This window comes from Ovis canadensis, chromosome 5 (genome assembly GCF_042477335.2).
Source record: "Ovis canadensis isolate MfBH-ARS-UI-01 breed Bighorn chromosome 5, ARS-UI_OviCan_v2, whole genome shotgun sequence".
Lineage (NCBI taxonomy): Eukaryota > Metazoa > Chordata > Mammalia > Artiodactyla > Bovidae > Ovis > Ovis canadensis.
The window spans coordinates 102,887,364-102,914,726 of record NC_091249.1 but is presented as its reverse complement, the minus strand read 5'-3'; the positions used below and the strand labels follow the sequence as shown (position 1 = coordinate 102,914,726).

Sequence of the window (27,363 nt, the reverse complement as noted above, 5' to 3'; positions counted from 1 at the left end):
TATAAGAAGTTCAAGAATCAGCAAAATGAATCTTTCATGACAGAAACCAGAAAGCCTTTTCGTCTGGGGAGGATAAGGGACAAGAAGGAAACTTCTGTCTGATGGTAATGTTTAACACATTAATCCAAGCGGTTGTTACATTGATGTATACATATTTTTAAAGTCATCGACCATGCGCCTAAGATTTTTGTATTTTACTGTTTATATCTCAGAAAATAAAAATATGTGGGGAAAAAAGTAGTTATAGAGGTAAGAGAAAAACCTGTTTAGTCCAATTTGTTCAAACATTTAATTTGCCTAATGAATAGAAAGTTCTTTAAATACACTATGAAAAAGTCTTTTAAGAAAAAAAACACATAATAAGTTTAAAATATACAAAAAGTTATATAGATAAAATTTAAAACTTTTTTTAAAAAAGGAAAGCATGTGAATGTAAAGCAACAGAAAATTCATAAAATACTTCAAATTTAAATTATTTTCATCTATATCAAGATGTAAGTATCCCTGAACAAATCAATTAAATGTTCTAAATTTCCAAAACACACAAAAAAAACTGGACATGTAAATAAATATGAATTCAAAAGTGTGATGGTTACACAAATTGATCATAAATAGAACTATTTAATTATTAGATGGATTGTTGTCCAGTGAAATATTTTAAAATGTATTATTTTAGATATTATACTTTATATACTTGGCTTAAACATATCTTAAGCTAACATAATCAGCTGTTTTAAACCTCAACTGTGTTTAAAAATAAAGTTTAGTAGCAGGAGCAGAAAATTATTACTATATAGAAAAGAAGTTTCGGAAAATGAACTTCTACAAACATAGTTCAATTTATGATTAATCCTAAATCCAGCATTCCTCCTCCAACAAGCTATTCTTGTTTTCATAAGATACTTGCTTCTCAAACAAGCTGTCTGAAGGAAACAGCTGTACTTTGTTCAATGACAATGTGGCAAAAAGAATGACTACCTACTGCTTATGACTGCAATGAAGGGCCTGGAGTTTCTTGTAGTTTATGATTTAAAGGCAATATAACGTGAAGCATGCCATTTAAATATACTTAACATTCAAAGCACCAATATGCATATTTTCTTTGTTATTTGCACATTCCACAACTCTGTTAATGGAGCAAATTTCTCCAGCTGCATTCTATACAGACAACACAGTAGTAATCTAGTCATTATCTTCACCTATCCCCTAACCTGGATTTTTTTTCTAAGATCAAGGGGGCTCCTCGAAGAGAAAATTATTTTGTAAATATTAATCATTCATTCTCATTAAACGTTCATCCTGTACCTTGAAACGAACACCTTCTTCTAAAACAACATAGCCTTTGGAAGGAGCCAGGTCTTTCGACTCCACTGAAGAATTCACTTCTGTCACAATGAACTGAACGGTCACAGTTCCAAACAGTCCTTGGGCAGGTTCCCGAACAATATACAACACTGCCATACTCTCCTGGATGTAGACAGCTGTCGGTTCTCGTAGGAAAAAGTGCTCACTGTTGTTAAACGACAGAACTCCAGGGCCATCGTCATTAGCAAGGATGGTAATGAAGGCTGTCAGCATAAAAATATTAAAACAATAAATTAAAATAGAATCGGTTATAAGTGGTGGGAAGTATGTGGATACTTCATTGTAAACTAGGCCAATGCTTTTCTAGATCATCTTAAAAATAAATGTTAAAAGGCATTTAATGAAATTCTACTCTCACTCATGATATAAATAAAAAGACTCAGTAATCTTGAGACAAAAGGCAGCTTCTTCAACATGATAAAGTAGTATCTCTCAGAAGCCAACAGAAAGTACTAAAGTTTAATGTTGAAACATAAGAAGACAGTGATGCCTCTCATCACTGCTACTGTTCAGCACTGCCCTGGAGCTACCAGCCAGGTAACAGTATAAAAGCAATGGAAAGGAAGCATCAGCATGCCACTATTTCTAGACATCGTGATTATCTTCTTCAAAAAGGCAAGAGAAAAAACATTAGCACTATTACAAGAGTTCAAAATATAAGCTAACTAAAGGAGACCAGTCCTGAGTGTTCATTGGAAGGACTGATGCTGAGGCTGAAACTCCAATACTTTGGCCACCTCATGCGAAGAGTTGACTCATTGGAAAAGACCCTGATGCTGGGAGGGATTGAGGGCAGGAGGAGAAGGGGACTACAGAGGATGAGATGGCTGGACGGCATCACCGACTCAGTGCACATGAGTTTGGGTGAACTCCGGGAGTTGGTGATGGACAGGGAGGCCTGGCGTGCTGTGATTCATGGGGTCGCAGAGAGTCGGACACGACTGAGCGACTGAACTGAACTGACTGAACCTTCAGAAATCAAGAGCTTTCTATCTTCTACTACCACTACTAATAATGTTAGTAACAGCCAAAACAACAACTACTACTACTGAGAACTTACAAATTGCTTAACCGACATTCTTAACTAATTTAATGCTCACAGTATCCCTGTGCAATTGATTCTATTATTATTCTCATTTCACAGAACAAATGACTGAAGCACAGACAGGCAATGTGTGGGACATTCACAAGCCTAGATGTGGCAGGAATAGCTGTCAAAGCTAGGAAATCTGCTTCAGCGCATGCATTCTAAAAGATTATTATAATACCTCTGCATAATCTAAAAGATTATTATAATACCTCTAAATAATCTAAAAGATTATTATAATATCTCTAAATAACCTAGAAGATTTTTATAATATATGCTGTGCTGTGCTTAGTTGCTCAGTCATGTCTAACTCTTTGTGACCCCATGGACTGCAGCCTGCCAGGCTCCTCTGTCCATGGGGATTGTCCAGGCAAGAATACTAGAGTGGGTTGTCATGCCCTCCTCCAGGGGGATCTTCCCAACCCAGGGATCGAACTCAGGCTTCCCACATTACAGGCGGATTCTTTACCCTCTGAGCCACCGGGAAGGCCCAAGAATACTGAAGTGGGTAGTCTATCTCTTTTCCAGGGGATTTTCCTCACCCAGGAATCAAACCAGGGTCTCCTGCATTGTAGATGGATATATAATCACTTAAAAATATAATTACAAGGGACCTAGTTCATAATAGTACCAATACCTAGGAATCAAAGTCAAAAGACTTACATGAAAAAACCGCACAATGTTAATGTGTGACTGTGGCAGATGCTGTCAATGCCCCGCCATACCCCAGGGCTCACTCAGGAGTGAAGAGAGGTGAGAGGGAGCTGTGTATAAATCATCAATTACCTACTATATTTTCTCCCAGCTCCAGTCCAGAAGAAGGATTTGTTAAAATCAGCTGAAATGCTTCATCTCCTTCTGGAATGTCATCATCAAGAATCATGATGTCAACGTTTTTATACCTTTCTCCATTAGCAAAATGAAGAATCTGGTCCAAGAGGTAGAAGTAGGCAGTATTATATTTTAATACGCTGAGTCATTTTTAAATGTTTGGAGAAAAATACAAAATACTGCTGAATGTGAAATAAGCTATTTTCAGGACTTTTTCCTTACTTTTTCATGACCTTTTTTTTTTTCAATTAAGTTTAAAAAGCAGTAGGAAGAAAGGAAACATTTGACTAAGCAGTAAAAGGCAACGAGAGACAAGACAAAAAATATTTTCCAACACTAAAGGTGTTTCAGTAAAGTAAAACAAAGAAATGAAAGCAGTAACGTTTTCAAGAAGCATAAGAAGCACTCTGGTATGGTCATCAATTATATAAACTCTTTTAACACAAAAATGTATGTCCTCCAGTTTCAAATATTGCAATTAGATAGCAAATGAATAAAAGAAAAGTGAGTATCAAATATTATAATAAAATAATGAATGAAGTAAAATACAGAATAATCTTTGAAACAGTACTGAAAATTCAATCTGTATAATTCACCGAAACAGTGAAGAGAGCTATTCCACCAGGTGGAACTCTGTGGCTTTAACTGACTGTGGAATACAGAGTAGTTTATTATTTTAAGGTTAACTGATGTACAGGCCCTAAATCACTGTAACTGTCGATGAATTCACCATTGGTGTAAAGGTGTAATCCACTCCCAGCTGTGCTTCCAAATTCTGGGCATACACAAACAGGGAAACAGGGCCAAGAGCCCCTGTCCTCCTCTGGGCTACCAATGTTAGACTTCCTTGGGTTTCATTTACTTCAAACCTATGATAAAGAGAAAACATTCATTTTTCCCTTACAAGCTTCTATCCACTAGACAGTAAGAATCTGAAACTCCATTAAGAGCTCTCACACAGCCTTGGCTTTACCTGCTCAGCTGCCACTCGATTACGCCTCGAGCACCATCATTTGCATCAATGATGATTTGGGCAGTCAAGCCCTCTGAATCTGAAAGAGCATAGAAACATACCTTTAAATAAGCAATCAAAAAGAGAACTATTTGATACAGAATTTAAAGACCATATCTTTGGTATACAGAGGTATTGTCAACACTAACCAAAAGATGCTAATCTACAAATACTTGTATGAGTAAGCAAGCTTTTGCTAACAAACACCACTAACTCATAGAAATCTAATCAACTGAGAACAAGATAAAATAAGCAATTGGAGCTATGGTTTTATTTCTATTATTTTAAGCCATTTCAAGAGGAAAGGAAAATAAGGGATAGTTGCAAGAAGGAGAAAGAAGAAGGAAAAACTGGAGAGAGAAGCAGAGGAAGTGCTGCAGAGAAAAATACAGGCATCAAAGAGGCAGAGAGAGACAGGGGTACAAACAGAAGTTGGGATGGATGGGAAAGAAGGGGAAAGGTTAAGTGGAATAAAAACTAAGCTTAACGTAAATTTTCTAATCCCTTTTTATTCTGTATTCTGTTCACCAAGCTCAGTATGTTACCAATATCTATTATTCAGTCTGGAAATAGTAACTAAACCAGTTACTGTTTTGCTCTGTTTTTTAATATGTTTGACTTTTATTTTTTAAGTTTCAGAAGCTCTGCCTTACTCTCGGATCCTTATGACAGCTGTCTAGGTGAAGAAGGGTAAGGAGAGTGGCATTCTCTATGAGTCAGGAGATCAATAACGTCGAGGAAGCATACATCAGGATTTGTGACTAGAGGCTACAGGGCCGAGGCCCAGTCCCACCATTTCCTAGCTGCGTGACTGCAGCATGATTCCCAGTTTCTCTTAGCCTCAGTTCCCTCATCTGTAAAACGGGCAAATATGACAGACAATAAAGAATCTGCCTGCAGTGCAGGAGACCCGGGTTCGATCCCTGGGTCGGGAAGATCCCCTGGAGAAGGAAATGGCAACCCACTCCAGTGTTCTTGCCTGAAGAATCCCATGGACAGAGAAGCCTGGCGGGCTACAGTCCATGGAGTTGCAAAGTCGGACATGATTGGGTGACCAACACTACTACGACTACTACTACTAAGGAATGATGGTCCTAATATACAAAACACTTGGAAATAAGAGCATCCGAAAGCACTAACCCAAAGCTAAATTGTTCAAATTATCCCTGAGTACAGGGAAGATGATGTACTCTGCAAGTTTTCTTAGTGTGAACAGTAATAACCTTGTAGTAACTGCTCAATATAAACAACCTAGTCACTGCGATCATGTATTCCTTTTGCATAAAAATGGAAACTTTCCAAATAATAAATTAAAAACTGATTATTCCCTTCTGCTACTTTCAAAGCTGTCACACTGAGCCTCAGAAGTGAGTGAGGAAGTCCCACTCCTCAGGCCCCAGTACGGCCATGCTTCTCCCTCTTTAACCCAGACTCATCTCCCCTCTGCCCAGAACACCTTCTAACCAAGGGACAGGGAGCAGGCTACCTCAGTGCTACTCATCACCACCCCCCCACCAGGCCATCACATCTGAAAGTTTCGAAAAAACTTTCCAATATCGAATGTCCAAATCATGAACAGGAGTTTGTGTTTTAATAGGAAGAATTTCTCTTTTTAAAGTAATCTACATAAATTTGTACTGAGGTTCAAGTTTTACCTTTCAGTCTGTAACGAATTAACTGAGTCTTTTCTAAAGCATGAAAGGAAAGAGATAAAAAGTCAAAACAGAAGCAGAGAACACAACAAACAAATGCTGTTCTTAATCTACGAGAAAATAAAAACATCTGATAATCTAGAGATCTAATGAAAACAGCAAATTAAATTTTGAAAGGAAAATGACTTCATAAGAACTAATTCTATTTTGAAGATTACAAATTTGTTTATAAAATAATTGCAATGTTTAAAGAAGCATCACACAGGAATTCTTAAATGTCTTTATGCTGTCCAATGCACACAATTACAATATATGAGGGTCTTACAACTAAAACTAAAAGCTCACCATATTTTCACATATAGCTGACATTAGCAAACTTCACAATGATCATTTCTGATTAAAAACTGAAGAAATTTTATTTCATTTGCAGTGACAAACAAACAAAAAAGGCCACCATACCTAATCTAGGAGGAAATGAAGTGAAAGGAGCCATGATAAGTTCCACATGAGTTAAATTCACAAGGAAACATTCTTCTAGTTCTGGTATATCGTCCTGCAAAAATTCACCCATTAAATTCTCTACAATTACGCTCTCAAAGTAATTACGTCTCACAAGCTGCTGTTTGAAATTATCTTTTAAATATATATATTTAAAAGGTATACAGAAAATATAAAAGTTCAAACACAGAGTAGAAAAGATTTAAGTCAGAAAAAAAAAAAAGTCTTAGCGATGATTTTTTTGGATTTAACACCAAAAACAAAAGCAATAAAAGCAAAAATAAAAAGTGGAACTACATCAAACTGAAAAGCTTCCTCATAGCAGAAGAAAACATCAGCAAAAGAAAAGGCAGCCTATCGAATGGGAGAAAATATTTGCAAATCACAAAGATCCAAAATATATTTTAACAGTAGTATAAGTCAATAGCAAAACAACAAATAATCTGATTTAAAATGCAGAGGAATGGAATAGAAATTTTTCTAAGGAGGATATACAAATGGCCAACCTGTACATGAAAATGCACTCAATGTCACTAACCATCATAGAAATGCAAGTCAAAACCACAATGAGACATCACTTCGCACCTGTTAGAATGGCTATTATCAAAAAGATATCAGTGTTGGTGAGAATGTGGAGAAAGGGGACCCCTTTACACTGTTGGTGAGAGTGTAAACTGGTGCAGTCGCTCTGCAAAACAATATGAAGGTTCCTGAGAAACTTAAAAATAGAACCACCAGCAATCGTATACCTGGGTATTTATCCAAAGGAAATGAAAACAGAATAATGAGGAGGTATATGCACTCCCATATTCATTACAGCATTATTCACAATGGCCAAGTTACAGAAACAGCCTAAGTGTCCATCGACAGATGAAGGGGTAAGATGTGGTGTATAAGATGGAACATTACTCAGCCACAAGAAAGAAGGAAATCATTTGTTTTGACAACCAAGATGGATCTTGAAGGCATTACGCTAAGTGAAGTAAGCCAGACAAAGACATACTGTATGGTAGAACTTATATGTGTAATCTAAAAAGAAAAAAGAGTCATACTCATAAAACAGAGAATAGAAAACCAGTTGTCAGGGGCTAGGTGGGGAAGTTGGGGGTGGGGCAGGGAAGGAATTGTTAAAAGAGTACAAACTCAGCTACAGATGACAGATCTGAGGATCTAAAGTAAAACACGGTGATTCTAGCTGACAACACCTTACTGTGTAACTGATATTTGCTGGTAGAGTAGAACGTGCATGTTCATACACACACAAAAAGATAAACACATGAGGGGATGGAGGTGTTAACTAGATAGCAAAATCCTTTCACAATGTAAATATAAATCAAATCAACACAATATATGCTTTAACTATCTTCCAATTTTATATACTTTTTAAGATTTTACATAAGTTTACCATGCAGCATGGGCTAACTGTACTTCAATAAAGCTGAATTAAAAAAATAATAATAAAACTATTAAACTTTTATACCTGATTATATGTTATTATGTGGAACCACTTGAAATCATTTTATATTGATTTCAGTTTTTACCTGGACTAATATGTAAACCAATTATATAAATATACAAGCTTAATATTATTTTAAATATAATAAAAGATGTTAAATTGCTTTCATATCCAATTAAGAGTGAAGAATAGAATAACACGGTGGGAAAAACACAGGCTTTGTAGTCAAAGAGACCTAGTACATTTCTGTAATTTTAGTTGAGTTGTTAAAACTTGCAGCCCTCAATTCTGCCATCTTTTTTTTTTTTTGGCCACACTGGGTCTTCGTTGCTGCGGGTGGGCTTTCTCTAGCTGCGGTGAGCAGCAGCCACCCTCTAGTTGCTGTGCACAGGCTTCTCATTGCAGAGGCTTCTCTTGCTGGAGAGCACAGGTTCTAGGGCGGGTGGACTTCAGCCATAGCGGCTCCTGGGCTCTAGAGCACAGACTCAGCTACTGTGGCGCACAGGTTCAGTTGTCCTGCAGCACGTGGGGTCTTCCTGGAGCAGGGATTGAACCCATGTCCCTGAACCCAGCAGGCAGATGCTTAACCACTGGACCACCAGGGAAATCCAATTCCAACTTATAATGAGGGAAACAGCTATTTTGGGGACTTCCCTGGTGGCTCAGATGGTAAAGCGTCTGCCTAGAATGCGGGAGACCCAGGTTCAATCCCTGGGTCAGGAAGATCCCCTGGAGAAGGAAATGGCACCCCACTCCAGTACTCTTGCCTGGAAAATCCCACGGACGGAGGAGCCTGGTAGGCTACAGTTCATGGGGTCGCAAAGAGTCGGACACAACTGAGCAACTTCACTTTCACTTTCTTTTTGGGGGGATATTGATTAAAAATATGTAAAATTGATTAAACATAATGCATAGCAGATGCTTAACCACTGGACCACCAGGGGAAGTCCAATTCCAGTTTATAATGAGGGAAATAACAGCTGCTTTGGGGATATTGACTAAAAATATGTAAAACTGGTTATACATAATGCATATGGAGTACCTGGCCCTAGAGTGAGTCCCTACAGAGTGACAGATACTAGTGATGGTTAATTTTCATACAATACTATGATTAATGACTAACAAGGCAGGTGCTCAAAACAGGAGGACTAGCAAAACCACATCATCAGTAACTAGACAAACAGCAATATCTACACAGAAATCCAGTGTATATATATATATATACATATATATATGAATATATAATATCAGTGTATATACCTCTCTCTTCATTTTATTTAATGGAGATATGTGGCCACATGAAAAATTAAGAAAATACAAGTCACTGGCTCTGTCTTCTATAATACACAGACCAATGAATTACGGAAGCAGCGATGTACAGGGACTGTCTCCCACCTACCCCCACCATACCCCATCCCCACAGAACAACTCTCCTCAGCCTGTATATTCTGTACATATCCCCCCGGCCTGGCTTATTTCTGCACATACAGACCTGTGGTCTTTTAATCTTGTGCTAATAATCTAAGAACCAAAAAGGTTACAAAGACCTAGGGAGAAACAAAGGAAACTTTGAAATTCTGTGTTCATAGAATAAGACTCTGTAAACTAGACCCCTGAAAGGTGACTTTCTGCTTTAAAAACTAACATATCTGAGGAATAACTTATTTTTATTGTAACACTAACAGATACTATGTTTGAAAGAAGATCACCTTCAAGTTTCATCAAATCTTGTGTCGTATGTCACAGACTGAAATAATATTACCTTTCATCTTACAGCTTCAGAATTCTCAAATTATTGTATTAGGTCACAGTGTCATGGTAATCAACAAAACAAGAATTACTGACTTCAGATGGTAGATGGTTTAGCACTTATAATTTTGTAAATGTAAAAAGCTTCTGAGAAAATAAGAATTTTCAAGAAACAGAACCCCCAAAATACACAGTAATTGAAAATTCATTTTCTAAGGCAATATTACTCTCTCCCTTCCTCCACCCTCTGCCTCACAGTCATCTCCTACCCTCTCCATAGGTATTATTTTCATAAACCTCTTGGAAGTGAATTTAGGTAGTTGAAACACCAGGTCCCAAAACAGCACAAGATTCTGCAATGTGAAAAATCATTTAAAACACAATTTCAGTCACCAATGATTACTTTAAGCTTGACCATAATCACATCTTATATCATCAGCCTCTAGTGAGTTTCCTGCTATCTCTAATTTAACCAGTCTTAACAACTAAGACGCTGACCTACATGGCTTCACTGCTCCAATGATTCCTTCAGAGTAATCAAATTGCTCCTCTGGAATCTCTCAGGCCATTGCCATCTTAAAGGGGATTGCTCTAAAGAAATTTTCTTTATCAAAAGTTGTTTCTATAATAAAATACACTACAACAGATGACCCTATCTAGACAAGAACAGAATCCCTGTGTGGTTAAAAAAAAGAAATCACAAAAAGAAATAAGCTGATTTAAAGGCACCAGAGCATTTAATCGATTTCTACTTGTTACCTGGCTATTCACGTTTAGTGCAGCAACAGCGAAATAAGTGTTTTACCTCAAGGATAGTAATGTCGATGGCTCCTGCTGTTTCCCCTTCTTCTAAAATCAGAAAGCCAACGACCGGGACGAAGTCCACATCTGGCTCAGCGAGGTTTCCTTCTGTTTGGTTCTTTCGGCTCAACATTCCAGGAACTGTGGCATACGTGACATTAATTGCTCCTAAGTGAATTGGATGGGAAAAGATTTTATAATTAAATTAAAAGAAAAAAAAAAAGGAGGTTCAAGAGGGAGGGAACAAAGGTATACCTATGGCCGGTTCATGTTGATGTATGACAGAAACCAACACAATATTGTAAGGCAGATATCCTTCAATTAAAAATAAATAAATTTTTAAAAATAACATTACAAACTTTTTGACTTTCGTAAAAGCATCTCAGTAGCTGCACTGTTGGCCCCCAATTCTTCACTCCTTCCTGTGTTTCTGGCCTTTATCATGTAACGGCTCAGTGATACTGCGCTGTGGGCAAGGTAGACTGTCCCGCCTCTAGACTTTGGGTTGACTGTGTGACTTATTTTGGCTGCTAGCACAGAGACAAAGTGATTGTGTGCTAGTTCTGAGCCTAAAGCTGATGGAGTCTGCATGTTTTTGCTCATCCTCAGGGCCTCTACTGGTGGCAGGAGAAGAATGACAGGCATATTGGAACAGAGTCACCCTGGGCCAAGTCCAGCTCAGTTAGTGGACCCACAGCCCACCCGCTATCATATGCTGCTGAGACTGTATGACTATTTATTGTACCGCATTTTGTGACACTAGATAGTACAATATTCATTTTTTTTCCCATTCCTGGTTTATTTTAGCAATAGCTTTCATCCACCCTAGTAGAATACTTAAAAAGCACCTGCCTGGAAATTCCATTCATTCTAGAGTAACACAAACCTAGAGATCCGAATTCTCTGTTGATGAAAAGCTTAATTGTTGTGTTAGCCTCCTGCAGCAAAACAAATCTTGATGAAAGAGCAAAATTTAACACTCCGTGTGGTTCATCACTGGCTTCTACGGTCAGAACAGCTGCATATCCTTGAGCGTCGAGCAGAGCAGCACCTGCTGGTGAAACTCCTAAGAAAGTCAGGGACCACAAGAAATCGAACGGTGATTTGGCATTAACTGCTAAACACTTAAAATATAATCTCACTCTCTGAAACATAGTAAAGTAAGCAGAAAGTGGTTACTGTTACTTCTCTAACAGAAATCTTTAGATTGACAAACAGAAGCTACCTTTTACTGTTCTTCTTAGGTAGTAAATCATGATTCTTTTTTACTTGACCAATTATTGTTATTAGTTGCTGTACTGGTCATCTAAATTACAGAAAGTGATCAGAAACTGAGGAAAATACCCAGATAACTTCCACAAATTACTAAATCTAATTTATCCCATATAACTGATCCAGAATCCAAACTGGGAGCTGGTGATGGACAGGGAGGCCGATGTGCTATGGTACATGAGGTTGCAAAGAGTCGGACTCAACTGAGTGACTGAAGTGAACTGAGTATAAAGTTAATTTCATCAAATTCTACCTTTGGAGATGTATTTTATTCCATAAGAAATACTTGGCAAAAATTCTACAGTTTTTAACTGAATCTATAAAGATAAGTATTTTCATGCTGAGCTGATTTGTTTGGATCTAAACTGTTACAGGGCAGATGATATTTAAAGTAACATTTTTAAAATCGGTATCCACCTAATCGTTAAATATAGATAGCAACTATTATTTTTTCTGAAAATAACATACCAGAAAAATAACAATAAAATTCTGCATTACCTTGTGTCCTGACATCATACAGAATGACCTGGTATACTTCTTTCTCCTCAGGAATATTGTCATCCAACAAATGCACAGATATTATTTTATTCAATGACCCCTGTATCAAACACAAAGAAATTCATCCCTCTAGTGTCACTGAGCACAAACTATCTTCTACTTTCATTGTCTTTATAAACTGTGCACCCAAACATAATTTCACTTAAACTGTTCTGTGGCTTAAAAAATAAATTATATATTTAAAAAAAAAAACACTGACTCCTAGGAAAATAGGCTTAAAGTAGATAGGGAACAAACTGGAAGATTTTGAGTGCTGAGTTAATGTATGTCAATCTTATCTAATAAGCAAAGTAGCACTACTAAAAATTCCAGACAATGCAATAAGTTGGAGAGATTTCTACGGCAGCGGTGAATGAGAATAACTGGAGTATGGAAAACAAGACTCGCGTTGTAGGGAAACCAGTTAACAGAAGTCAAATGTAATCAAGTAATCAAGGCAGAAGGTTATAAAGGTTTGGCTTAATATTTAGGCAGTGGAAATGACGAGAAAAAGAATTAAACATGTCAGCAAACGAGAATTCCTATCAAGTGAGTGTGGAAAAGAGAAGATGAAGAGTAATAACAAAGTAGTACTAACTTAGTACCCAAGAACTGTTTTTACATAGTTATCTTTCACCAATCATCTTCTTTCCAAATATCAGAAAGAACACCTAAATGCAAGCTCAAAGACAATGTGTGAACAAGACATAAAAAGACATTTGTTTCTAGGGCTATATTAGCTGTTTCATAGTGGTGAAACATTTAAGTTCCAAGGGCAATTAAAGTTCCAAGAGAGTGAGGAGTAAGCAAAAAAGGACAAAAGTATCCATCATCTGCAGAATGACACAGCTGACACCAACACTGGGAGGGAAGGAGACCCAGAGGGCTTGCCCCAGATACGAAGTCAGCGTTTTCTGTTTGCTTAAAGGAGGTCTATTCATACAAGCACAAATACAAAAGCAAACCTCCTCCTGAAGTCTTAGAAATCCTTTGAGTTCCTAAGGAAGTAGCTCCCTCATCAATCTCTGTTAATCCTTGTATCACATCTTCAGAATTTTCCCATTTCCCTCACAAAACACAGTTTCCTCCAAGTAGTTCAGTACAGTTTTTCTTGGTGCTATTACCTCAGGAAAGAAGAGTTGACCAGTAGAGTTAGCAAAATTGAGTTCTAGGTTTTGCCCAATAATTTTCCAGTTAACAGTAACATTTCCTCGACCAGGGGGTGTTCTTATCACATGGAACTGTAAAGTTTCTCCTGCAAGTCAAATGTACAGATTGATGAATGTTTAATGTAAAATGAACTTATTCACATTTGAAGTCAACAAAACCCAAATCCCAAACATGCAACTGCTACAATGCCTTTTCTAAGAACATTACAAACCTGTTCTGTTTGCAATTTTCTAGAAGCTTTATACATGCTTAGCGTTTGTTAACACATTACTGCTGATTCCACTTCTAAATACTTCCATTTAGTAGAACTTCAGGAAGTTTAGTGGGTGAAAGTTAAAAAGCACATGCTAAAATGGAAAACACAAACTTTTTATACACTCCAAAACATGCACCAGAACAGAAATGTTCTGTAAATTTAATAATTAAGTCCTCATGGTCAAAACTAGCAATAATACAAGTAAATTCTTTCTTCACTTCTCAAAAGGACACAAATTCCTTACACTGGTATGCAATGTGATTTTACACAATGCATGCATAAAAATGCTTGCAAATACCTGAAAATCACATTTCTTTAAATTGTAACTTACATATACCATCAATGATTTTGTTTTATAAAAAGAAATACAAAGGAAAAGTGTCAAATCTGTATATCATCCTCTGTAACTTCACCAAAGTTACAGTTATCCTTCCTGGATAATTGAGGCATTTTAGATACTTTTCATTCCTGGCTTTTATCCTCATGTAATACTTTATAAAACTGAAGAAAATCAAAACAGACATCTCTTCTAAATTACTTAAAGTGAAAAGTAAGTTCCTACGGAAACTGGTGATGGCTTGCTGAAAATATGCTGCATTCAAGATTTTGATAATGATGAACATGTTATATTAATGAAGCATATTACTAAAATGTAATAATAATTTTACAGATAAGTGAATTAATGTTTAAAAAGCTTTAAAAGAACACATTCTTATTCAAATTTTATAGCATAGATATATAGTTGAAATCCATGCATATTCATTTAAAAAATCACTTTTATTTAGTTATCTAAACAAGTTAAATACTTCCGACCTTTTTTAAAGGAGAATAGCAATAAAAATATGAACAGCTTTTCCAAATATATGTTAACTACCACAGCTTTTTTACTCTTGAAAATAAAAAAATTAAATAATTACTTCTAACAGGTTTCTTAAAATATCATAAATTAATTAATTTAGAGATTATCTTAATTTCAATTTGTTGTTGTTCAGTCGCTAAGTCATGTCTGACTCTTTGCAACCCCATGAACTGCAGCAAGCCAGGCTTCTCCATCCATCACTATCTCCCTGAATTTCCTCAAACTCATGTCCATTAGTCAGTGATGCCATCCAACCATCTCATCCTCTGTCACCCCTTTCTCCTCTTACCCTCAATTTTTTAATACTAATAAACAAAAAATTTTCATACTAAATTTGAGCACACATAACTTTAATGCAATAAATTATTTGGGGACAGCAGAAAATATAAGAAAGCATAAACATCAGAAAGACCTCTAAATAAAATTTCCCAAAACAATTCAATGTTTAATGTACACATTTTAAAATATTTCTATATGAAAAAAAATTTTAACTCTATCATGTTAGTAGGCTATGACTTGGATTTTTTTGAAACATAAAGGAAACACTATTAGAATGTCCAAAGGTTAGGATATAACTGAAAGAATGGGTACAATCAGCAATAATTGCCATACCATCCAAAACATTTATACTTGTATAACTCAGAGGAATAAAACAAAGACACTATCATGAAACCCTAGAGCAGCTCTCTTGTATACCATGCAGAATTCCACAGGGGTGTATTATTGAAAGACATGGAGCGACCTTTGGAGTTATTAAGCCATTTCACCTACAGTGTTGTCTGGTGACACAAATAAAAAGTTATATAGAGTATGGATTTCAAGGAAACATAGTAATATTTAAAAATAAAAATTATGTAAGTTTGAAAAACTACTAAAGATGTAATAAAAATACTAATGGCAAAAAAAATGTAGATCAATGAAAACCCATGTTGAAGGGGAACCTGTAAATGTCATAATAAAAAATTACAGTTCTAAGATGGTACATAGAGATTTGGGAATAAATGCACCATTAAAGGTGAAACTAAAAATGAAATGCTAAGAAGAAAGATGTAAAATCCTCCTATGAACTTATTACATGTAAAAATACTCAGTCTAATACCAATTTTAAGACCACTTTTGAAAATTTAACGATACCACGCAAGTAACTTGCAAGAAAATATGACAAGAAACACAATTTAAAGCACAACACACACTCATAAAAGGTAAATCAAGCATTCCTTAAGCACATAATTGTCTAAAGCTACTGAAAATCATATCAATAGTATAAATGATGTGAAGATTTTCTATTAATCAAAAAACTCTGCCTCTTTAAGGCAGACTGCTAAGAATCAGGTCCATTTGAAATGCTTCCTAGGAAAAATTACTGGAAAGCTATCTTCTACCTAGAGAAGGAGTCAAAGAATATAGGAAAAGAAAAAAATTAGAAATAGGTGCTCAGTCTTCTAAATATAAGGGAAGGACAGAAGACAAGGCCTAGAGAGGGAAAGTCAAATTTTCAGATAACAAATGTCTCAACATACTGCTTATAGTTTTTTCCCAGGATGAAGCCTTAGGGAGGGCCCTCCCCTACTGAAGAATCTAACTCCTGAAAGATCATCTTGATATGAAATCGAGAGTCTAGCAAAAGTCAGTGATACATTTCAACTCTAAGCAGATGATCTATCATATGCACTCTTGGCCTAGCCTAACACAAATAAGAACTAGGCATAAAATTCGTTTAATAACCCAGAATGTTTCATCTGCTTGTTGCAAAACAAATCAAGATTCTTCTCACAAAGATAAACATCAACTACAATGTGTATAACAATAATGGAAAACTAAAATATGGGAAACGTGTTTTAATAGATTCATGTATACATGGTATACAGGTACCATCCAAATTGACCGTGCTCTATGATGGAAAATGATTTAAAACAATTACAGAAATACAAATAGTACGAAACACATACTGTCAATAAGAACAGTTAAGATAGAAAGTTGAAAGCTTCTAATATAGCAGTTTGATAAATATCTTTTTAAAGAATCACATCTCTTGTTCAAATATTTGCCTACAAAAGATATATGCTGTCTCTAAGAAAAGGACATATTTTAAATCTATTGAACATGACATAATGATTCTGGTGCTGCAGAGCTGTGTGAAGTGAACCATCTCACACAGATTTATAAAGAGTGCATTTATACACAGCATGTGATAAAAACCTACTCTCCCATATTTCTCAGTTCTGCCCATTACATTTGAAAGAAAGTAATATTTACCACTGGGCATCTATCCAATTGCCTTAGGACAAAAACGTAGAAGTAGGACTTTACAGAATTCAATATATTGTTAAACACTAGGGCAATTCCTCCCCATGAACTGAAAATGTATCCTAAAGCCAGAAGTTCAGCAGAGTCCACATTTTAAAACCAGTCACATAAATGAAACTCCAACACTAGGTCAAAAGCAATGTTAACACTGCCAAAAGCACATATGGCATTTTTATAATTTCATTTCCTTGGCAGTTATCTTTGAAGAATCACTAAGAAGTTTTCATTTTTGTAAACTTCTGCGTGATATAGATTTCTCTATGCAATTTTGCAGTAACATAAAGAATACACATACAAAATGCTGAATTCTTGAGGCCGAACATAATGCTTTCAAAAAAAAGAAAATTAACTTAGACTCTAAGAAAAGGTTCAAGAGGAAAGGGAAAGAAAAGTAAACGAAAAAAAACAGAAATTTCTTCCATCTTTTATTTGGAAACTGTAAAAAGTCTAGGGAGTACTAATAAATGAAAGCAATTCATCTTTCTGCTTCCTGTACCAAACTCACGCTCACAAGCTGATATGATAAAGCAGCTATTTAACCAATAACACACGTGGACCATGTGTTTTAAGAATCAATCATTTTTCCTGTTTGCATCCTCCTGCAGATATTTAGCTGCTGGAAACTGCAGAGACCACAATCTGGCTTTCAGGCTAAGTTCGGTCAGGTGAAAGAGAACACCGATGTCAGAATGTGCAGTTTCTCCAAGACGAGTAGGAGCTCAGCAGAGAGCCTAAGCTTCTTCAGGGCCCCCAGCTCACCACTACCGCCACCATCCAGATTTCCTTAAGATGAACGTTGCAACACTAGCCTCCTTTACAGTTCTAATCCCCTTAAAGTGATCCAGGACACCCACATACTTTTGTACTCCTAGAAAAAATATCCCAGCATATTGCTGAAAATCATATACCTAGAGCAGCTCTTAAGTCCTCCAATAACTCTAATCCTTTCTGGTTACTGAATTTATACCCTCCATGAAACTAACACTTTTATTCTCTTTGTCTACATTACCTTCTTCTCTGTATTTCTTCAACAAAATAAAAACAAGTCCAAAATACTCTATGCTTTACTGTCTACAATGTAAAAAGTCTAGGGAGTACTAACTGATGAACGGAATCCATTGTCCTGTTTCCTGTACCAAACTCATGCTCACAGGTTGATATGATAAAGCAGATTTATTATATCTACTTTATTATATTAGATATGATACAATAATCATATCAGCTTTCTTCAGTTTTTCTCCTTTCCTTGCTCTCAGAGCCCATAAGCTGAATACCCCCTAAGGCAGTGCTTCTCACCCCTAAAGCAGTGAAAGACAAGGGGTTTTTGCTTTGTTTTCCTTGATCTATCGCAGACTGACACTTTTGTAAAACAGAAAAAAAAAAAAATGAGTGGGTAAGTTAAATGTCAAAAGGACATACATACAAAGTATAAGCCCAAAGATATCACTTTTGGATTTCACAGCAAAATGAGATTATAAAAGTCTCTAGAAAAGATTATTTTCATTTTTGAATTTATCTTGTCACAAACCAGAAGCAAAAAACACTGTGTGAAGACATCAACTTGAGGACCAGACTTTGAGTGGCTAACTGCCCCCAGGGCGTCTACATCCTGTCTTTTATCCTCAGTAATTTGCTGTCCATCCCAAGTTCTCCTCTAAAATTCCTCTGCAGTTACTACTGTTTCCTATGGTCCATTTGGGAATCTAATCTCACTGGTTGTCCAGTGAGGTCAGTACAGCACAGACACAAGGCTTACTTTTTTTCTGATAACTAATAAGAACACACTCTTATTTTGGTCTCTTCCCACTCCTCTGGCAGAGTGTTCTCTCCCCTCTCTCCTTTGCCTTTTGCCTTTCCTGGACCCTTGCCTGGTATTTCACACAGCTCCATCCTTGACAACTTGCCTTTCTTCCTCTGACCACCAAAATCTTAGTAATTTTCCTGATTCCAACTATTATCTCTAAAAATCTAATTCGTCTAACTCAAGATAGAGTCAGCTTCTCTCACCCATTTCCTCCTCTCACATGGACAGTGTTACTCAAATTCATCATTCTTTCAACTCAAATATTTACCCGACATTCCTGCATAGCCAAGATCTGCAGTAGACGTAAGTCCAAGCAAAACAAAGCTTCTTCTCACAAGGTGCCCTACAGCATAAACTCTGGATTCAGACAGCACTAGGTTTAAGCTCCACCATGAATAACTATGTGTTGGGTAGTCCCTCAAACATTGTTTCCTTGTCTGAAAACCTGGTGTATATCATCATACCCACTTCATAGCCCTACAAAATAATTGATGTAAAATGTCTGGCAGGCAGAAAACACTCAATAAATGTTATTGTTGTTGTCATTATTATTAAGATTAACTTATCCTGTGGTGACTTTTAACTCGTATTATACTACAAATAATTTTTTGAGAGTTGATGATCGGTCTTTAGATTTACAGCAATTCGTTAGTCACTTTTACTCACTGTTGCTACGACAATATGAGATTCTAAACCGTTAATAAGAGGGAAGAGTGTTGGAAAATGTCTCAGATATTTGCATTAAGTTGAATAAACCTGCAAGTTTGGGAATATGGTAAGGTAAAAGACGACACACACTAAAAGGCCCTCAGTTTCCAGACAGCCACACCACCAGCTACAGGATTCTGTCCAGTCACTTAACCTGTGTGCCAGTTTTCTCATCGTAAAAATCCAAGTCCAAATGAAAGGTCTATATCCTTTTCATTTCTTAAATCTTTGAGATACAATTATTTTTAAACACAAATTACAGTGAAACACAATCTATAAATACCAGTTTTATCTCAAACAGACTTATTCAAAGACAAAAACATTGTTATGATGCTTTAAACAAACAAAAAGCAGCCTATAAATGTAAACCCTATAAATGATGTAAAATATTAAGTTTCAAAGAAATTACTGTTTTTTATGGGAAAAGGGGATACTTTGTAAATTTTCTAATTTGGCACTTAGTTCATAAATATACTGCCATACAAATGTAAAATCCAGGCTAAAATAATCACTGACTAGAAACTACTATTTGTTTGGAACAGTCAATATTTCACCATTTAATATCAACAGTTAACCCTTAGCATACATATGCTATGTGCCTAAAGCTAGGCTAAGCACTTAGCATTTAGAGCTAATTTAATCCTCACACAGAAACCAATGAAGGAAATGGTATTTCCCATAGTTTAACAGATGAGAAAGCTGAGCATCCCAGGTTTGACCAATTTCCTTAAAATCACTCTAGTGGAGAGTGGCAAGCTAGAACACAATACCAATCTGTGAGGCTTCCGAATCAAGTTAAACAGATCATTACACAGCCCTCTCCCAAATAAGCTCCACATACATTAACAGACCCAGCTGTACAAAATAATGAAAGAATTTGTAAAAAATGGGAAACTTTAAAAGACAAGACAAAAAATTACCTCCATGGATAAGAGAGTGAATGTGCTCAACAATAAAAAGAACCCACCTTCATGACCTATGACAGATCTGGAAGCAGTCTGAAAGCTAACAACGCCCGCCACATTGTCATTGGCCAAAATGTTCACTCTGACGGTGTCGGAACTGGGCAAAATTCTACTTCCACCTTCCGTGTACACCAAACTAACTATGATGATTTCATCATCCTCTGGCTCGGAGTCATCCAAAATGGTCAAAATGGCAACCTTTTTGGTTTCACCTGTAAAGAATTAATGGGATAAAACCTAAGTAAGAAAATCATCAACAGAGAATTCATAAAGGTCCAAAATAACTTCCTTCAAAAACTGTTAAGGTAAAATGTGTGGGTGCTTAGTTGCTCAGTCATGTCGGACTTTCTGCAACCTCATGGACTGTAGCCTGCCAAACTCCTTCCTCTGTTCGTAGCATTTCCCAGGCAAGGATACTGGAGTGGGTTGCCAATTTCTCCTCCAAGGACTCTTCCCCACCCAGGGATAGAACCTGTGTCTCCTGCATTGGCAGGTGGATTCTTTACCATTGTGCCACCTGGGAAGTCCTTTAAGTAAAAATATATGAGTGAATTATAACAGTTCAATATCTTGAGCAACATTAGTGTCACTGTAAGCAAATGTACTGCAGCCATGAAATTATAAGACGCTTGCTCCTTGGAAGAAAAGTCATGATCAACCTAGTATGGATGTGAGAGTTGGACTGTGAAGAAGGCTGAGTGCCGAAGAATTTTGATGCTTTTGAACTGTGGTGTTGGAGAAGACTCTTGAGCATCGCTTGGACTGCACAGAGATCCAACCAGTCCATTCTGAAGGAGATCAGCCCTGGGATTTCTTTGGAAGGAATGATGCTAAAGCTGAAGCTCCACTACTTTCGCCACCTCATGCGAAGAGTTGACTCATTGAAAAAGACTTTGATGCTGAGAGGGATTGGGGGCAGGAGGAGAAGGGGACGAAAGAGGATGAGATGGCTGGATGGCATCACTGACTCGAATGCGAGTCTGAGTGGACCCTGGGAGTTGGTGATAGACAGGGAGGCCTGGCGTGCTGCAATTCATGGGGTCGCAAAGAGTCGGACACGACTGAGTGACTGAACTGAACTGAACTGAACTGAGACAGCATATTAAAAAGCAGAGACATTACTTTACCAACAAAGGTCCCTCTAGTCAAAGCTATGGTTTTTCCAGCAGTCATGTATGGATGTGAGAATTGGACTATAAAAAAAGCTGAGCACTAAAGAATTGATGCTTTTGAACTGTGGTGTTGGAGAAGACTTGAGAGTCTCTTGGACTGCAAGGAGATCCAACCAGTCAAACCTAAAGGAAATCAGTCCTGAATATTCACTGGAAGGACTGATGCTGAAGCTGAAACTCAGATACTTTGGCCAGTTGATGCAAAGAACTGACTCATTAGAAAAAGACCCTGATGCTGGGAAAGATTGAAAGCTGGGGGAGAAGGTGACAACAGAGGATGAGATGCTTGGATGGCATCACCGACTCAATGGACATGAGTTTGAGTAAGCTCTGGAAGTTAGTGTTGGACAGGGAAGCCTGGTGTGCTGCAGTCCATGGGGTCGCAAAGAGTCAGACACAACTGAGCAACTGAACTGATATGTTAACCTGTATACCCTTTTCACTTATAAAGCACTGTAAAATTCCATTAATATGGACAGACTGTGGAAAGGACATTTTGAATTCGGAAAGTTAAAGGGTAGAATTATTTCAAGGAATCATGGTTTTATTCCTGGTATCTAGCCTAGAACCGTGACCTAGCTAGGGGAAGAGACGCTGAAGCAACTACTGTTTAGAAATAGTTCCTCCTAGAAAGGTGGATCTCATTCTCATCCTGGTGTTACTGTGAATGATTTTCAGATAACCAACACAAAACTTCCCTGAAAGACCAAGGACACTTAGGGAATAGTGAGAAACAGAAATGGATGGTAAATTCTGAGGCAAAGAGCCCACCTAAATGGGATAAGTCTTAGGGGAGCCAGATGAGATGACAACATCAAATACTAGTTCCCAGGATGTGGACAATAGGGGAAGGAGGCAGAAGAGGACTTCAAAGCGATCTGTGACAGCAGCAGGGCCAAGAATTTACTCTGCGATTTAGTTTAGGACCCCACTTGTAGACAGACCACTGAATACCCCCAAACCCAACACTGCTTCTGCTGTTCAGCCGACAGTGGTCCCCATCTAATTCACTGTTTTGAAAGAGACTGAAATGGTGAGAAAAAACAGGAAAAAGGAAAAAGTAGGTGTGAATGCATGTTCTCTGTTTCATGACGCTGGCATGCAAGTGTGTGTGCTCAGCCATGTCTGACTCTTTGCAGTCCCATGGACTGTAGCCTGCCAGGCTCCTCTGTCCATGGAATTTTCCAGGCAAGAATACTGGAGTGAGTTGCCATTTCCTACTCTAGGGGATCTTCCCAACCCACGGACTGAACCTGCATCTGTCTGTCTCCTGCACTGGCAGGCGGATTCCTTACCACTTCCCACTTACCTGGGAATCCCGATGACCCTGGTATGTTTTATCAATTCGGTGTTAAGACTGCTTCAAGAGAATATATATTATCTGAGAATACAGGTCAAATACAAAATATAGTCCATTTTGCATGATGCTAAAGTTACAACTCAAGGTTAATATTAACTGTTGTAATGGTACTATATTACATGATAAATTCTTTATAGTTACCAAAGCCACTAAAACATCTAATCTTAAATTTTCATCTCCACTCCCTCCTCAAATTTTCATTACTTTCCTTGAACTACAGGAAAATGTTACCAATTGCTAACCTATGCACATACATACCTCCCACATCAAGTGTATCAGTATTCTATTGTTCCCAAAATCAATTACTGGGAAATAACCATTATAGAGGGCTTCCCTGATGGCTCAGCAGGTAATGAATCCATCTACAATGTAGGAGACACAGGTTCAATTCCTAGGTCAGGAAGATATCCCCTGGAGAAGAAAATGGCAACCCACTACAGTATCCCTGCCTGGAAAATTCCATAGACAGAGGAGCCTGGCAGGCTACAGCCCACAGGGTTGCAAAGAGTCAGACATGACTGACTGACTAAGCACAAGCCCAGCCATTATAGACAAGTTTTAAACTATCTTAAAAAGTTACTCTAAAATGTAATGCTAATTAGATGTTTTAAAAGTATACCCTATATGCATCATAACCCCTAATTACTGTTTCCAAAAAAAGTATATGCATTAAAGGATAAAATATGCAATGAATTGCTCTAAGATACGAAATTGCAAATAACATTTACTTCCTTCATTTTATTGTATAACCTGAGGCTTTTATGAGTATAATTACTTTCAATCAGAAAAAAAACTATGTTAAGAAGCCATATGGAATTTATAAGTGCCCAAATCATGAGTTAAATAATGATTTCAGGAAAGATATCTTTCTTTCACCCAAAGAAAACTATTTTAAATATATGAACGTTCAAAATTTTCAAATACTTGGTGATTCAATCAACCCTGGAAAAGAACTGGTAAATCTGCACTAATCCTAATCATTGTCTAAGTTCTCTATAATTTCACTGTTCATGAAAATTTAAAATAGTGATCCCATTCAAGTCTAGGACCAGTATTACAAGCTCATCTATCACTAGGTCACTACACTTAATATAACATGAATAAAGTCACCCAATGAAGTGAAAGTTGCTCAGTGGTGTGACTCTCTGTGATCCCACGGACTGTAGCCTGCCAGGCTCCTCTGTCCATGGAATGCTCCAGGCCAGAATACTGGAGTGGAGTGGGGTCAAACCCAGGTCTCCTCCTTGCAGGCAAATTCTTTACCGTCCGAGCCACCAGGGAAGCCCAAGTTTATACTATTTATGCTATTGCTGTTGTTTAGTTGCTAAGTCATATCCAACTCTTTGTGACCCCATGAACTATAGCACACCAGTTCCCCCTGTCCATGGGATTTCCCAGGCAAGAATACAGGACTGAATTGCCATTTCCTTCTCCAAGAGATCTTCCCAAGCCAGGGACCAAACCTGTGTCTCCTGCATTGGCAGGCAGATTCTTTACCACTGAGCCACTAGGGAAGCCCTTATACTATTCATACTTGTTATTTTCTTTGGAGGTTTATCCTGATTTGTCAGTGCATATGAAAAAGCTTCCCATTTCTTGGCTATCAACACTTTTTACTCGCATGTTTAATTGCGGATATATGGCTCGTTCTTATAACTTCCTTTACAAAATTAAAACTGGCTTTAGATATGCTTTTCCATTTCCTTAAAGGCTTTGCTATCACACATAAAAGGGATAAAATCCTCACATTCCCTCTTCTCTTTTTATTCAACTAAAAAAAATACACGCGTAGGGCCCCATCAGCCTTCTATATGTCAGGTCAACCATTAACAAGCCAACTACTACTTTTTTCATTCACTTTTACATATTAGCAAGAAAGTACATAGTAAGAATGCATATGAACACTATCATAAAAATGGACTATAATGACTTTCCCAGGGGGAACTGAAATCCATTGAGAACCATCACTCACCTTCAGCAAAAGTCAGAATGTCTCCAGCACCTATAAAATCTAAACCTTCAGTGGCTGTTCCACCAACGACACGCCATTCAACTGTCACCTGACCTAAGCTGCCCCCTGTCCTGTGGATCACCATCTCCACTGTGCTTTGAGGCTGCTCCTGAACTTCGACATATAAGCCATCTTCGGAGGTGTTGGGACTAATACTGTAGATCATAAACACTCCAAAGGCATCACCATTTAATGCTATGACGACTGTAGAAGTGTTTGGCTGTCCTATGGTTGGCTGGTTTTTAAAACTGGCTGTGATGTTCATGAGATGAACTTCGAGGAGAGAAATCAGGAAACTCTCATCCATCTCCGGGAAATCGTCGGGAAGAATAGAAACGGTGAGATTTGCAAATTCATCGCCTTCCCGCATGATGGCCCACTGCCTCGTCACAGGCTCATAGTCACTACCAGCCACAGCCTGACCGCTAAAAAGAGATGCTACTCTGGTCACGTTCTTCTTATAGGTCCAGAAGTCTGAGTTGTTAGCAGTTGGGCTGGTCCAGGAAGTCATCCAAAAACACTGGGGGCCTTCAGAAGCACTGAGAAAGGAAAACGCTGAGCACGCGTGTTCTTTGAGGCACAAAGTAGCACAAGTATCCTGGGGCTCCCCCATCGCAGAGACATTCACCCAAGTTCTCCAAAGTGGGTCCGGTACCCCTTGAATTGGCGATTCATAGAAGGACAGTAAGTCTTGACCCTCCTCAACTGCAAGAGCCACTACATCAATATCAGAAGTGCCGTAGAACAACAACAGCCGACCAAAGTGCCCTCCGCTAAAACGTGGAGCGACAAAAGACGGGTTAGGCATTACACGCAGAGGCGAGAACGCTGACTGTGGCTTCCACTTTTTTTAAGCGGATAAGGTACTAGCACAGACACAACCATGCTTCTTAATTAGCTTTCTATGTCTCATTGAGTTTTCTCATGTAAGGAAACTTGGTTCATTTTCATTCAGATAATACTTATTTTTAACCCAGTTATGAAAATATCTTGCAAGATATGCAACCATTCCAGAATTTTCAAGCAGAGTTAGAAAATGAATCTTCACTACTAACTTTCACTGAAACTAACAATGAATGATACCGACATGGGTACATTTTAAGGAAATGTAAATGTAATTACTTGCCACAAGGTTGCAAGACCACCTATTTTTCTATTTCTGAAGGAGCTCAGTGAACAGTATACTGCCTCACAAAAGAAAGGCAGGCGAAGATAAGAACCTGAAAACCAACTACTTCATATGGCATCTGAATGATCTTCAATTTAGAAACCAGTTGTTTTTAAGTTCTAATTCAAACAAATCACCAATTAAAGCAATAACTGGGGTTAGAAAGCCAAATGATATATAACCCATTTCAATAATAAAAGGTATGGGAAAAATCATCAGTACTTTATAGTGATAAGCATTATTTAATTAACAAATTATAATAACCTATAAAATATTTTACATTATGTAAAAACTATCATAATTAAATTATTGGATTGTGCAAGAGATCCTCTTCCACCACCCACAAGTCCCAAGCAGCCATCTCATATACCTTCTCCTGACAGTTATGTTAGCACAGGAACTTCTCTCCAGGGGCTCTTGAACACGAGAAACCGACTGAACAAAGGCTACTGTACCATAAGGATTATCATTGGCAGGAATAATAATATTTGCCACTCGATCTAACCCAACAGTACCTCCACCAGAGGCATCAGTTAGTTGCACTTGGATAACCTAAAAATACAGTGAAAACTTCCTTAACAGAATCCCGGTTCTGAAATTAGAATAAACATGATGCAAGAAAAAAAAATCAAAGATATCCAAACAAGAACACAGTAAAGTGTAACACGAATGAACATAAAGAAACTCCTCCACCACATTTACAAACTCAGCATGTAACAGAACAACCCCTCACCAACTTTAACACTAGAGCATGACTGCTCGTAAGAAATACAGGCTGTTTAAGTTCCTTAATATTCTGTTATACAATCGTGTGAATCAATGTTAAGATGTCTCTTTATGTTTACCCCTTCAATAATATACTTGTAATCCCTATACACTTTGTTACGAAGGGAGAATATTGCATATGTGTCTTATGAATAGTTCATTTATTATGCTTTATTTCCCACATTCTCATAAGTGGAAATTCTCTGATAAAATTTGAAACAAAAATATATCATGATGTCACCAAATTTAGAGGAAAGGAAAGAGAAATGTTTTATATGTATTAACTAATAACTAATATTTAAGGAGTGAGTAATGACACAATTAGCACTCAACTGAAATTTTATAGACTTCCCTTCTACAAAAGTTGACACTATTAGAGAATAAATGCTGTTAAATCTAATTTTATGAGCTCTATGTTTTAATAATACTTGAATTTCATAAAATAAAATTATCTTCAGCCAATATATGTCAGTGATGAATCAACTTCCCCACTGAGACGCTATCTTTATTTGCCACTTCACTTCTTTTTATCATGAAAAATAAATATCAGGCAAATAA

General features: G+C 37.3%; 1 protein-coding gene and 1 non-coding gene across 2 annotated transcripts in view; one reads left to right on the top strand and one right to left on the bottom strand.

Annotated features, from left to right (window-relative positions):
• Positions 1–27,363, bottom strand: part of ADGRV1 (adhesion G protein-coupled receptor V1) — a 566,629-nt gene that overhangs the window by 421,662 nt on the left and 117,604 nt on the right. The window contains exons 32-43 of the mRNA XM_069590116.1: positions 26,411–26,592; positions 24,834–25,645; positions 20,332–20,541; positions 13,385–13,515; positions 12,222–12,321; positions 11,338–11,517; positions 10,456–10,619; positions 6,407–6,500; positions 4,257–4,335; positions 4,014–4,152; positions 3,239–3,380; positions 1,306–1,568 (exon numbers count right to left, since the gene is read on the bottom strand). Of these exons, the coding sequence (XP_069446217.1) occupies positions 1,306–1,568; positions 3,239–3,380; positions 4,014–4,152; positions 4,257–4,335; positions 6,407–6,500; positions 10,456–10,619; positions 11,338–11,517; positions 12,222–12,321; positions 13,385–13,515; positions 20,332–20,541; positions 24,834–25,645; positions 26,411–26,592 (2,496 nt within the window). The remainder of the gene's footprint in view (positions 1–1,305; positions 1,569–3,238; positions 3,381–4,013; positions 4,153–4,256; positions 4,336–6,406; positions 6,501–10,455; positions 10,620–11,337; positions 11,518–12,221; positions 12,322–13,384; positions 13,516–20,331; positions 20,542–24,833; positions 25,646–26,410; positions 26,593–27,363) is intronic.
• On the top strand, positions 8,553–8,625 carry TRNAS-AGA (transfer RNA serine (anticodon AGA)). The gene has a single exon. It is a non-coding gene; the product is annotated as a tRNA-Ser (tRNA).